The sequence below is a fragment of the Choloepus didactylus genome, chromosome 2 (assembly GCF_015220235.1).
Source record: "Choloepus didactylus isolate mChoDid1 chromosome 2, mChoDid1.pri, whole genome shotgun sequence".
NCBI classification, from domain to species: Eukaryota; Metazoa; Chordata; class Mammalia; order Pilosa; family Megalonychidae; genus Choloepus; species Choloepus didactylus.
Genome location: NC_051308.1, coordinates 206,797,858 through 206,810,613, shown reverse-complemented (window position 1 = coordinate 206,810,613; position 12,756 = coordinate 206,797,858). Strand labels below are relative to the sequence as shown.

At 38.2% G+C, this 12,756-nt stretch overlaps 2 protein-coding genes across 3 annotated transcripts in view; one reads left to right on the top strand and one right to left on the bottom strand.

Annotated features, from left to right (window-relative positions):
- Positions 1 to 12,756, top strand: part of CCDC30 (coiled-coil domain containing 30) — a 247,826-nt gene that overhangs the window by 87,084 nt on the left and 147,986 nt on the right. The window lies entirely within an intron of this gene.
- On the bottom strand, positions 6,590 to 7,731 carry LOC119527467 (non-histone chromosomal protein HMG-14-like). The gene has a single exon (XM_037827517.1). It carries the CDS (start codon positions 7,705 to 7,707, stop codon positions 7,441 to 7,443), a length of 267 nt encoding a protein of 88 aa, XP_037683445.1. The 5' UTR covers positions 7,708 to 7,731; the 3' UTR covers positions 6,590 to 7,440.

Here is a 12,756-nt window from a genome sequence, read left to right as displayed (position 1 = left end):
TTTGTGGGAGAGGATCTAAGATGGTGGCATAAAGAGGAGTGGAAGCTAAGTAGTCCCCCTGGAACAACTAAAAAAAAACCAGAAACAACTAGTAAATAATCCGGAACTGCAGGGGGACAAACATGACCATCCACTCATCATTCACCAACCTGAATTGGGAGGAATGACCGAGATCACAGCATAAAATATGTAAGTAAGAACTGCAGATCCAAATTGGGAGACCCCTCCCCCACAGCCCAAGCTACAAAGCCTTGTGGTGCCAGAGAGAAGCTTTCTCCCAGCAAGCGAATATAGCTCAGCTGAGCTCCAACTGGGGTTTTAATTAGTGAGTGTGAACTGCTCACTACGAGGTACGAATCCCCAACAAGTAGACAGAGGCTTTGGGTGATGACTGACCTTGGAGAGCCAGAGGGTCTCCTCAGACTAGCTCTGTTCTTTTTTCGACTCAGTGGAGAAAGCCTCGGCCATTTTCGTTCCCAGTTCTGTGACCCAGACCGGGGTGTGGCACAGGCAGAGAGAGACCATTGAAATGCTAATGACCTCCCCCTAGGGCGTCTGTCTTCTCTAAGAGGAAAGGGGTGGGGCCCAGCTCTACTACCTGCCTTTCATTCAGAACTTACACCAGTCAAGAATTATAGGCTAATCTTTGCATCAGGCAGAGAGCACTCCTGCACTGCCCGGTGGCCCGGGGCTTCCCTTGAGGGATGACGTGCACTAGTGATGTAGCACAGCCTTCCCTCAGCAGAGGTCCTGGAAGATCACAGCTGAGAAGGGGGGCCCGCTTGGAAAACCCAGGGATGCTACGTCAATGCCAGTGGTTTGTGGGTCAGTGACAGAGAAAAGCTGGGGCAAAACTGAAATGAAGGCTTAGACTCCTGCAGCAGCCTTGAATCTCCAGGAACACCTGGGAGGTTTGAATATTAAAGCGGCCCTGCCTCCCTGACCACCCAGACACACGCACCATGTTCAGGGTGGACAGCTCCAACAACAAACCCAAACTGAGTACACCAACTGAACCCCACAAAAATTATTTCCCCACACACTACAGAGGCAGAGTTGGGGAGAACTAACTTGAGGAGTATAGGTGACTTGCAGACGCCATCTTCTGGTTAGCTGGAGAAAGTGTATGCCACCAACTTGTATTTCTGAAAAATTAGATTGGTATTTTTTTTTTTTTTTTACAACTTGAAAGAACCCTATCAAGCAAAGCAAATGCCAAGGGGCCAAAAACAACAGAAAATCTTAATGCATATGATAAAACCAAACGATATGGAGAACCCGATCCCAAACACCCAAATCAAGACATCAGAAGAGACACAGTACTTGGCACAACTAATCAAACAATCACAATCAAGGAATGAAAATGTGGCACAGGATATAAGAGACATGAAGAAGACCATGGAGCAGGATAAAAGGGACATAAGGAAGACCCTAGAAGAGCATAAAGAAGAAATTGCAAGAGCAAATAAAAAAATAGATCTTATGGAAATAAAAGAAACTGTTGGCCAAATTAAAAAGACTCTGGGTATTCATAATACAAGATTAGAGGAAGGTGAACAATGACTCAGTGTCCTAGAGGTCCACAGAACAGAAAATGAAAGAACAAAAGAAAAAATGGAGAAAAAAATAAAAAAAATTGAAAAGGATCTCAGGGATATGATAGATAAAATAAAACGTCCAAATTTAAGACTCATTGGTGTCCCAGAAGGGGAAGAGAAGGGTAAAGGTCTAGAAAGAGTATTCAAACAAATTGTTGGGGAAAACTTCCCCAACCTTCTACACAATGTAAATACACAAAGCATAAATGCCCAGCGAAATCCAAATAGAATAAATCCAAATAAACCCACTCCAAGACATATTCTGATCAGACTCTCAAATACTGAAGAGAAGGAGCAAGTTCTGAAAGCAGCAAGAGAAAAGCAATTCACCGCATACAAAGGACACAACATGAGACTAAGTAGTGACTACTCAGCGGCCACCATGGAGGAGAGAAGGCAGTGGCATGACATATTTAAAACTCTGAGAGAGAAAAATTTCCAGCCAAGAATACTTTATCCAGCAAAACTCTCCTTCAAATTTGAGGGAGAGCTTAAATTTTTCACAGACAAACAAATGCTGAGAGACTTTGCCAATAAAAGACTTGCCCTACTTCAGATATTAAAGGGAGCCTACCAACAGAGAAACAAAGAAAGGAGAAAGAGACATAGAGAATTTTAACAGACATATATAGAACCTTACATCCCAAATCAGCAGGACACTCATTTTTCTCTAGTGATCATGGATCTTTCTCCAGAATGGACCATATGCTGGGACATAAAACAAGCCTCAATAAATTAAAAACAAACTAACAAACAAACTGAACATATTCAAAGCACAATCTCAGACCACAGTGGAATACAAATAAAAGTCAATAATTTTTTAATTGTAACTCCACTATTTACTTCCTACATGATATAAAATACACAAACTCTAATGACAGATCAGTGGTTTTGAACTCAATGTAAAATATGTAATTTTTGACAAGAACAATATAAAGGTGGAGGAATGGAGGAGTATAGGAACATAGTTTATGTGTCCTATTGAAATTAAGTTGGTATCAAAGAGAAACAAGATTTTTATGGATTTAAGAGTTTAATTTTAAGCTCCACAGTAAACACAAAGAAATTATCAGAGAATATGACCATAGAGATGGAAAATAGAGTATGGGTTAAGAGAAATGGGGGATGGGGCAATGGGGAGTTAGGATGTGAATGTAGGGTTGCTGTTTGAGGTGAAGGGAAATTTCTAGTAATGGATGGTGGGAAGGTGATAGCATACAACATTCTAAATGTGATTAATCCCACTAATGGAATGCTAGGGAGGGGGTGGAATGGGAAGATTTAGGCTGTATATATGTTTCCGCAATTGAGAAAAAAAAAAAAAGTCTAAATAGATGACAATTGAATGCCAAGGATGACCCTGGATGGGATCTGAGGATGGAGGACAGGAGGCTCAAAGGGACACAGTTGAGACATAAGGAAAAGGAAATATAGAATGTAAGCTTTGTATCATTGTTGAATCTCTTGTACTTCTTAGCTGCGCTTAACCCACTGCATAAAAGAATGTTCTTGTTCATGGGAATTGTATATGTCAATTATAGTGTTTGTTCAAGGATGTGTGCAGCTAGCTCTCATATGTTCAGAAGACAGAGCAATAGATGATGGATGATAGGGAGGGAGGGAGGGAGGGAAAGATATAGCGGTCTGACAACATGTTAAAGTTAGTGGATCGGGGTATCATGGGGGGTCAGGGAATGCTGGAGTTCTGTGATGGGGTTTGTATTGTTTTTGCAACTATTCCTATAACTTTGAATTTATTTCAAAATAAAATGTAAAAAAAAAACATGAAACTACTGAATTAAGTATACTTAAAATGGGTGAATTTTTGGCATATAAATTATATCTCAATAAAGCTGTTAAAAACAAAAACAAAAACAAAATTTGTGTTCTGGAATTGATGATATATTTACATGGTACAAAAGTAAAAAGAATTATAAAGATGTAAACAAAGAAATGTCACTTTCCACCCCTGCCCACTACCTCTTTCCTCCCCACTCATCTGCTATCAGAAACCATTTTTATTAATTTCTTATTTATCCTTCCAGAATTTATTTATTCAAGTACAAGCAATTTGAATATTCATTAAATATCCTCCTTTCTTAGTTCCTTTTTTTTTTTGGTTTTATTAAAATGCTTCTGGAGATCCTTCTACAAGATCTTTCTCATTCTTATTTGGAGCAGTCTTGCATACTGTTGTGCATATGAACTATAATTTATTTAACCAGTTCCCTGCTGATGAATGTTTGGATTGTTTCCAGTCTTTTGCATATATCTACAGGTGTTTCTCTAGGGTAGAGTCACAGAAATGGGATTGTAGGGTGAGAGGATAGATGCATCTCTAAATTTTGTAGATACTGCCAGACATTCCTTAGTGGGAATTTTACTGTTTTTCTTTCCCACCAAGAATGTATGAGAAAGCTAGTTTCCTAAAAGGTTCAAAAAGAGAATGTGTTCTCAAACTTTTGTGTTTTTCCTAAATAATAGGTAAGAATGGGTATCAGTGTAGTTGTAATTAATTTGTCTTATTATAGTAAGATCGAGCATTTTCATATGTTTAAAGGATATTTGTATTTCTCTTATTAAATCAACTATTGAAATACAGTTTAATACAATAGAAATGCACCCATTTTAAGAGTGGAGTTACTAATGCATAAATCTATGTAACAATAATCAGCATGATCAAGAAAGAGAACATATTCATTACTCCAAAAGTTCTATCCTGTTTGCTATCAATCCCCTACTCCCACTTTCTATTACCATACCTTTTCTAAAATTTCAAATAAATAGAATCATCAAATATGTATTCCTTTGTGTTTGACGTTTTTCACTTACCATAATGCTATTGAGATTTTTCCATGTTGTTGTCAGTATCAGTATTTATTTTTTATATTGCCAAGCAATATTCCCTTATTTGGATACATTGTCTATCCACTGGATCTTGAGCATTTGAGTTGTTTCCAGGTTTTAACTATTATGAATAAAGTTACTATTGGTATTTATGCACAAAATTTGTGTCGGTTTTTTTCTCTTGGGTAAATGCCTAGGAGCGAAATTGCTGGGTCATAGAGTAAGTATATTTTTAATTTTATAAGAAACCATCAGAATGTTTTCCAAAGTAGTTGCACTATTTCATATTTCTACCAGCAATATTATGGAAGTTCCAGTTACTCCACATCTTCAATAACACTGTTATTGTCTGTCTTTCCATGTAGTGGTATCTTATTGGGTTTTAGTTTGCATTTTGAGGATGTCTAATAACACTGTATGCTTTGATGTGCTCATTAGCCATTTGTATATGTTCTTTTATGAAGCATCTGTACAAATCCTTTGTTCCTTTATAAACTGGGCTGTATATATCTTCTTTATATTGAACTGCAGGATTTCTTTATATGTTCTGGATACCAGTCCTTTGTTAGAGATATGTATTACAAATATTTTCTCCCAGTTTATGGTTTATATTTTCATTTTCTTAACAGTATTTTTGAAGATAAGTTTTAAAATTTGGTAGAGTCCAATTCATCAGTGTTTTGTAATTTTATGATAAAATACAAAAAGTCTGTCTAAGAAATCTTTGCCTACCTCAAGGTCTCCTATCTTTTATTATAAATATTTTATAATTTTAGCATCTACATTTAGGTGTATGATCCACTGGAGATAATTGTTGTATATGGTGTGAGGTAAAGGTTGAGGTTCATTTATTTCCAAATGTATATCCAGTTATTCCACAACCATTTGTTGAAAACACAATTATTTTCTTATAGAATTACCTTGGTTCCTTTTTTGAAAATCAGTTATGTGGGTTTATTTCTGGACTCTCTATTCTATTCCATTGAGCTATGCATTTGTTCTTATGACAATACTATTCTGTAGCTTTGTTATAAGTCTCGAAATCAAAAAGTTTAACACTTCTAACTTGATTCTTCCTTTTCAAAGTCATTTTGGCTGTTCTAGGTGATTTGAATTTCTGTATATATTTTAGAATCAGTTTGTCAATGTTGACAAAAATGCCTGCTGGAGTTTTCATTGGGTTTGCATAGAATCTTCAGATCAATTTAGGGAGAATTTACATTTTAACAATATCGAGTCTTCCAATCCATGACCAGGGTATGTCTTTCCATTTATTTAGGTCTCCGTTAATTTATCTCACTAATGTCTTGTAGTTGTCAGTGCACAGATCTTACACATATTTAATTAAACTTATTTTTATAAATTGAACTATAATTCACACAACAGTCACCTTTTAAAGTATACAATTTAGTGGTTTATAGTATATTCATAAAGTTGTAAAAATGTCATCACTATCTACTTCCAGAACATTTTCATCACCCCAAAAAGGAAACCCAGTACACAAGAACAGTCATTCCCCCATCCAACTCTTACCCTCTCCCCTGGCATCCACTAATCTATTTTCTACCTCAATTTGATTTGCCTGTTCTGAACATTTTATAGAAATGGAATTATATAAAATGTGACCTTTTGAGTCTGGTTTCTTTCACTTAGCCTAATGTTTTTAAGATTCATCTAGTTTGTAGTTATATAAGTACCTCATTTCTGTTTATGATTGAATAATATTACATTATATAGATAATACCACATTTTATATATCCACTCATCAGTTGATAGACATTTGGGTTGTTCCCACTTTGAGGATATTATGAATAATCTGCTATGAACAATCATGCACAAGTTTTTGTGTGAATGTGTGTTTTCAATTCTCTTGAGTATTCCTTTTGATGTAGTTATCAATGTTCCTGGGTTTTTATCTACCATTTTACTATATTTCCCCTCTATTCTTCACTCCTATTTTCCTGCCTTCTTTTGGTTTGAGATTTTTTATAAACATTTCCAATTTTATCTCTCAGAGTTGCTTATTAGCTATACTCTTGGCTTTTTTTTTTAACCACATATTAACTATTTCTAGAACTCATCATTACTTTGTATACATCCTTGTTTTTCTGAAAAAGTCTTTATTTTGTCTTCATTTTTTTTTCTTTCATAATTGAGATTTTATTGGTTGTTCTGAAGATCAGCACACAGACATTATGAACAATCTGTACACAATTAATGTATGTACCGAAAATCTAAAAAGCCATAGAGTTGTAATTCTTGTCTAAAGTTATTCCAGTGACTTTCCAGCTTAAAATTTGGAGGCAAGTTTTCCCTAAGAGGATATCAAGTACCAATATCTTCAAATGTTGATAAGCTGTTACATCGTTAAGTCCCACTAATTCACAATTTAATATCATACACACTAAATACTCACATTTCCAATCTTTCACAGCATATAACAAAGTTATTAGGAAAACTGGACGACCACAACCAAAGATGTTACAGAGCACACACAGTTCTGACAGGGAGAGCCAAGATCAGGGAGCAGTTTTAAGAAACAATTCTACTAAAAACATTGGAATAGAAGTAATTTAAAATGTTCAAGACATATTAAATGCAAGACTGTGACTCCAAATCATCATTTAGTATGCATTGTATTACAGGGTATAAAAACTGCCACCCCCCACCCTATGGAATGTTAAAGTTGACAACCAAGACAGTCAAAGCCTCCCATAATTCAATATCCCACTATTTTCTGGTTGTACCAAAAAATAAACAACCAGCAAATGATTTCTCCTCTTAAAAAAAGGCATTTACACTTAAAAAATGGGATGAGGTGGGATTTCAATCTCCTTCTTAAAAATGTTTCTTCTAGAGCTACTAAAAAACTTGCATTTACAAAATAGTTGATAAAAATATTCCTCTGGATTGTACAAGAAGGGAGAAACAGGGACCACTGATAAGACATGGTATATGAGATTAATCAGACTTGGCTTCTTTCTCTCCTGCTTCATCAGAGGCTGGACTCTTCATTTTTAGTTTCTCCATTTTCTGCAGGTAAATCTTTAGTTTCTTGGTTAGCCATTTCAGCTTGCTTTCCCTTTGCTCCTCTTTTTCCTTTTGGTTGCACTTTTTTGTCCGAAGACTTATCCTTTCCCGCTGCCTTTTTTGGCTTCGCTTCCACTTTCGCAGGAGCAGGCTTAGCTGACAGCCTCGCCGACCTCCTCTTGGGCTCCTCCTTCCCCGCGCCGTCGGCCGAGCTGACCTTCCTCTTGGGCATCCTAGCAGCGGAGCCGGCGCTTGCCGGGTGCTGCGGGCCGCGGCGCGCAGAGATCCTCCACGAAGCTGAGCTGCCGGCCTCCGCCGCTCCGTCCGCCGCCCGAGCTGCTGCGACCCGCGGCAGGGGCGCTGGGAGAACCGGATGGAACCTGTCTTCATTTTTGAATGATGTTTTACTGGATATAGAATTCTAAGTTGACTTTTTTTTTCTTTCAGTACTTTAAAAATTGTCTTCTTGCTTTCATACTATCTGACAAATCTGTAGTCATTGTTATGCCGGTTTGAATGTATTATGTCCCCCAGAAAAAAGCCATATTCTTTGATGTAGTCTTGTGGGGCAGACGTTTTGGTGCTGATTAGATTTGCTTGGAATTTGCCCCACCCAGCTGTGGGTGATGACTCTGATGAGATATTCCCATAGAGGCATGGCCCCACCCATTCAGGGTGGGCCTTGATCAGTGGAGCCATATAAATGAGCTGACTCAAAGAGAAGGAGTTCAGTGCAGCTGTGAGTGATGTTTTGAAGAGGAGCAAGCTTGTTAGAGAGGAACATCCTGGGAGAAAGCCATTTTGAAACCAGAACTTTGGAGCAGATGCCAGCCATATGCCTCCCCAGCTAACAGAGGTTTTCCGGATGCCATTGGCCATCCTCCAGTGAAGGTACCCAATGAACTCCTCAGGAAATGAACCGGCAACTTCGACGAACTCCTCAGGAAATGAACTGGGATCTTCGACGAACGTGTTCGATGAACTCCTCAGGAAACAAACTGGCAACTTCAACAAATTCCTCAGGAAATGCTTCACTGGGCAGCCGAAGAAGAAGAAGAAGAAGGTCCTCTATCTTTCTTGCTTCAACTGATTAATTGGATTAAATCCAGCCAATTGCATTCTCTCATTGTGGAAGACACGCCCTTTGGTGAGTCATCAGTCACAGCTGCAGTCAATTGACTGATGATTTAATAAACCAGCCTGTTGGTTTATTAACCAGCCACAAACGTCCTCAAAGCAATTGTTAGGCCAGTGTTTGCTTGACCAGACAGCTGGGTCACCTGGCTAAGTTGACACATGAACCTAACCATCACAATTGTTGTAACTTTTTATTTTGAAAGAACTTTGAACTTATAAGAAAGTTGCAAAAAGAATGCATAAAACTCCAATATACACTCTTACCCAGATATGAAGATTTACCTACTTGTAGTATTTTGTGACATGTATTCTTCCTTCCTTCCTCTTTCCTTCCTTCCTTCCTTCCTTCCTTCCTTCCTTCCTTCCTCCCTTCCTCCCTTCCTTCCTTCTTCCCCCCTTTCCTCCCTTCCTCCCTTCCTTCCTTCCTTCCTTCCTTCTTTCCTTCCTTCCTAACACAAGATTCTGAAGATGCCTCTGTGCTGGTTTGAAGCTATAATGTACCTCAGAAAACACCAAGTTCTTTTACTTCATCCTTGTAGGGGCAGACTTATTGTAGGTGGGACCTTTTGATTAAATTGTTCAATTGAGATGTGACCCAGCCCATTCAAATTGGGCCTTAATCCTTTACTGGAGTCCTTTATGAGAGGATAAAAGGCAGATACATTTAGAGAGAGCTTAGAGAGAGAAATGCCATGGAGGTGCTAAGAGAGAACCCACAGATGGTCAGAGAGAAAGCTTCTGGAATAAGAAGCTGAAAGCAATGAAACCCAGAAGTGAAGGACCAGCAGATGCCAGCCATGTGCCTTACTATTTGGCAGAGGAACTCCAGAGGCCAGTAGCCTTTCTTCAGAGAAGGTATCCTCTTTTTTAATACCTTAATTTGGACACTTTTGTGGCCTTAGAATTGTAACTTATAGCTTAATAAATCCCCATTTTAAAAGCCAACCCAGTTCTGGTGTATTGTATTCTAGCAGTTTTAGCAAACTGAAACAACTTTCCTGTGTTTTCTTCTAGGAATTTGATGGTTTTGGCTTTTACGTTTAGGTCTTTGATGCATTTTGAGTTGATTTTTGTATATGGTGTGAGATAGGGGTCACAATTCATTCTTTTACATATGGATATCTTTTTGCATATGGAGTTTTCTCAGCACCATTTGTTGAAGACACTATTCTTTGTCAATTGAGTGGTCTCACAGATATAACAACATTATGACAACATAGTACTCACAATGCCCAGTCTCAAAAAAATTACAAAACTTTCAAAGAAACAGGCAAGTGTGGACCATTCACAGGAAAAAAAGAACAAAAAGAATTTTCCAAAATCCATCCCTTAGGAAGCTCAAATATTAGAACTATTAGTCAGACTTTAAATCAACTGTCTTAAATATGTTTGATTTGCTAAAGGAATTCATGTGCAAATAAATAAAGGAAATTAGAAAAACTTTGAAGAAAATAAAGAAATGGCAATTATAAAAAGAAACCAAACCAATTTGGGAGCTGCAAAGTATGGTAATTGACATGAAAAACTCATTAGCCAGATTCAACAGTATATTTGAACACACAGAAGAAAGGATTCATGAATTTGATGACAAGAAAATTGAAATTATCCAGTGTGAGAGGAAGAAAGAAAAAATAATAAAGAAAAATTTACAGGGTCTGAGGGACTTGTAGTACACCATCAAGCATACCAACATATGCATGATTGGAATCCCTGAAAGACAAGAAAGGGAGAAAGTATTTGAAGAAATAGTGGCTAAAAACTTCCCAAATCTGATAAAGACATGAATATACACATCCAGGAGGCTTAATGAATATACACATCCAAGAGGTTTAATGAACTCCAAGCAGGATGGACTGTTAAGAGATCTTAACCATGACACATTATAGCAAAATTATCAAAATTCAAGCACAGAGACAGTTTTGAAAGCAGAAAGAGGGAAGCAACTTATCACATACAAGGAATCCCCAATAAAACTAATAGCACATTTCTTATCAGAAAACATGGAGGCCAAAAGACAATGGGATAGCATATTTTAAATTCTTAAAGAAAAAAACTGTCAACCAAGAATTTTATATCTGGAAAAATTATCTTTCAAAAAAGAAGGAGAGTTTAACACATTTACAGATAAACAAAAGCTGATGGAGTTCATTTCCAGAAGACCTGACCTACAAGAAATACTAAAGGGAGTCCTTCAGCCTGAAATAAAAGGCCACTAGACAGTAGCTCTACATTAATAACTACATTAAATACAAAATCCTGTATTATTATTGGTTTAGTTTGCTAGGTTGCTCCAAATACCATGAAATGGGTTGGCTTAAACAATGGAAATTTATTAGCTAACAGTTTTGAGGCCAAGAAAATGCCCAAATAAAGGCATCATCAAGGCAATGCTTTCTTCCCAAAGACCAGCTGCTGGTGATCCTTGGCTCCTCTGGTCTCTCCCTTCTCTTCTGGATTTCACAGCTTTCAGCTTCTTTCTTCCATGGTCTCTTTCTCTCTCTGTTTCTCTCTCTCTCTCTGTCTCTCTCTCCCCATTCCATGTATAAAAGGCTCCAGCAATGGGATAAAGACCCATCCTGAATGAGGTGGAGCACACCTTAACTGAAGTAGCCTCATCAAAAATCCTATTACAATGGGTCCACACCCATAGGAATGGACTAAATTTAAGAAAATGTTTTTCTGGGTACATACATCTTCAAACTACAACACTCCACCCTCTGGACCTCAAAAAGACATGTTCTTTTCATATGCAAAATACATTCATTCCATCATAATATCCCAAAAGTCTTAAGTCATTTCAGAAACAATTCTTAATACAAAGTCTCATCAAAATTGGTTATGCATGTTGGACTGTACTGGGGCACAATTATCCTATGTCTGTGTACCTGTGAAACCTAAAGAACAAGTTATTTGCTTCCAATATACAAAGAAGGGTAAACATTCCCATTCTTAAAGGGAGAAGTTGGAAGGAAAACAGGGGTCACAGGTCCCAAACAATTCCAAAAGCGTACTTCATTATATTTCAAGGTCTGAGAGTCATCTATGGAATGATGTTTTGTCCTCTGGACCTGATGGAATGGCAGGTCCTTTCAAGTGCTTGCACAGTGGCCTTACTCTCCCCAGACACTGGGGTGAAGGCTCTACCCTTTTCAAACCTTGGGGTGACATCCAGACTCCACAATCCCCAAGGAATAGGCTCCACCCTCTGGGAAAACTGGGTTGGCAGCCAGACTCTCCACAATCTCCAGGGCACAGGCTCCAATCTCTGAGAACACCAGGGTGGTGGTCAGACACTGCACAATCCCTGGGGCATATGCTCCACCATCTCTAAAGACTAGCATAGCTCCACTCTTTCTGAACAACAGGGTAGAAGGCCCACCTTCTCCAAGCACTGGGACATACTCACCCTTCCCACACACATGGGTGGATCTGCTTTCTTGGCCCAAGAAGGTATCTTCAGTCCATGCTTCAGTGTCCGTGGTTCTGCCCTTGAAGTGATTTTTCCTTTGATCTGTCTCTTTTCTGTCATTTGTAGTCCAGGCCAGCAGTGGTTCCATTCATACAGATGTCATAAAAAGCTTTTTGGTTTTGCGTGTAGTACATAGGGGTCCAGACCATCAGACTGTAGGATTTTCCACAGATCCTTCCTGGATAACTTCATTTCCAATCCTTACTTGCATTGAACTGGCTTACTGGGTCCATGTTCAGTTAAACCATCACAAAGGGCACTATTCTCAGGGAACTTGCTTTCCAGAAACTCAGAATTTTCCAAACCATCCATTTATCATTTTGTTGTGCCCAGGGGGTCAGTTTTCAGCTTATTCCTTTCCTTTCTCATTTTACTGTAAGCTGCAAGATAATCCAGGCTGCAGATTCCACATTTAACTTGAAAATCTCCTCAGCTAAATATCCATGCTCATCACTCTCAAATTCTGCCTTCTATCCATCATCAGAACTCAATTTTGCCAAGTTCTCTGCTACTTTAAAACAAGGATCACCTCTTCTCCAGTTTCTAAAACACATTCATCATTTTCTTCCAAGGCCTCATCAGAAGTACCTTTAGCATCCATATTTCTACCAACAGTCTCTTCAAAGCAATCTAAACCTTTTCTATCAAGTGCCTCACAATTCTTCCAGCCTCTAC

Coding starts and splice junctions, on each gene's coding strand:
- LOC119527467 (XM_037827517.1), bottom strand. CDS start 7,707: ATGCCCAAGAGGAAGGTCAGCTCGGCCGACGGCGCGGGGAAGGAGGAG.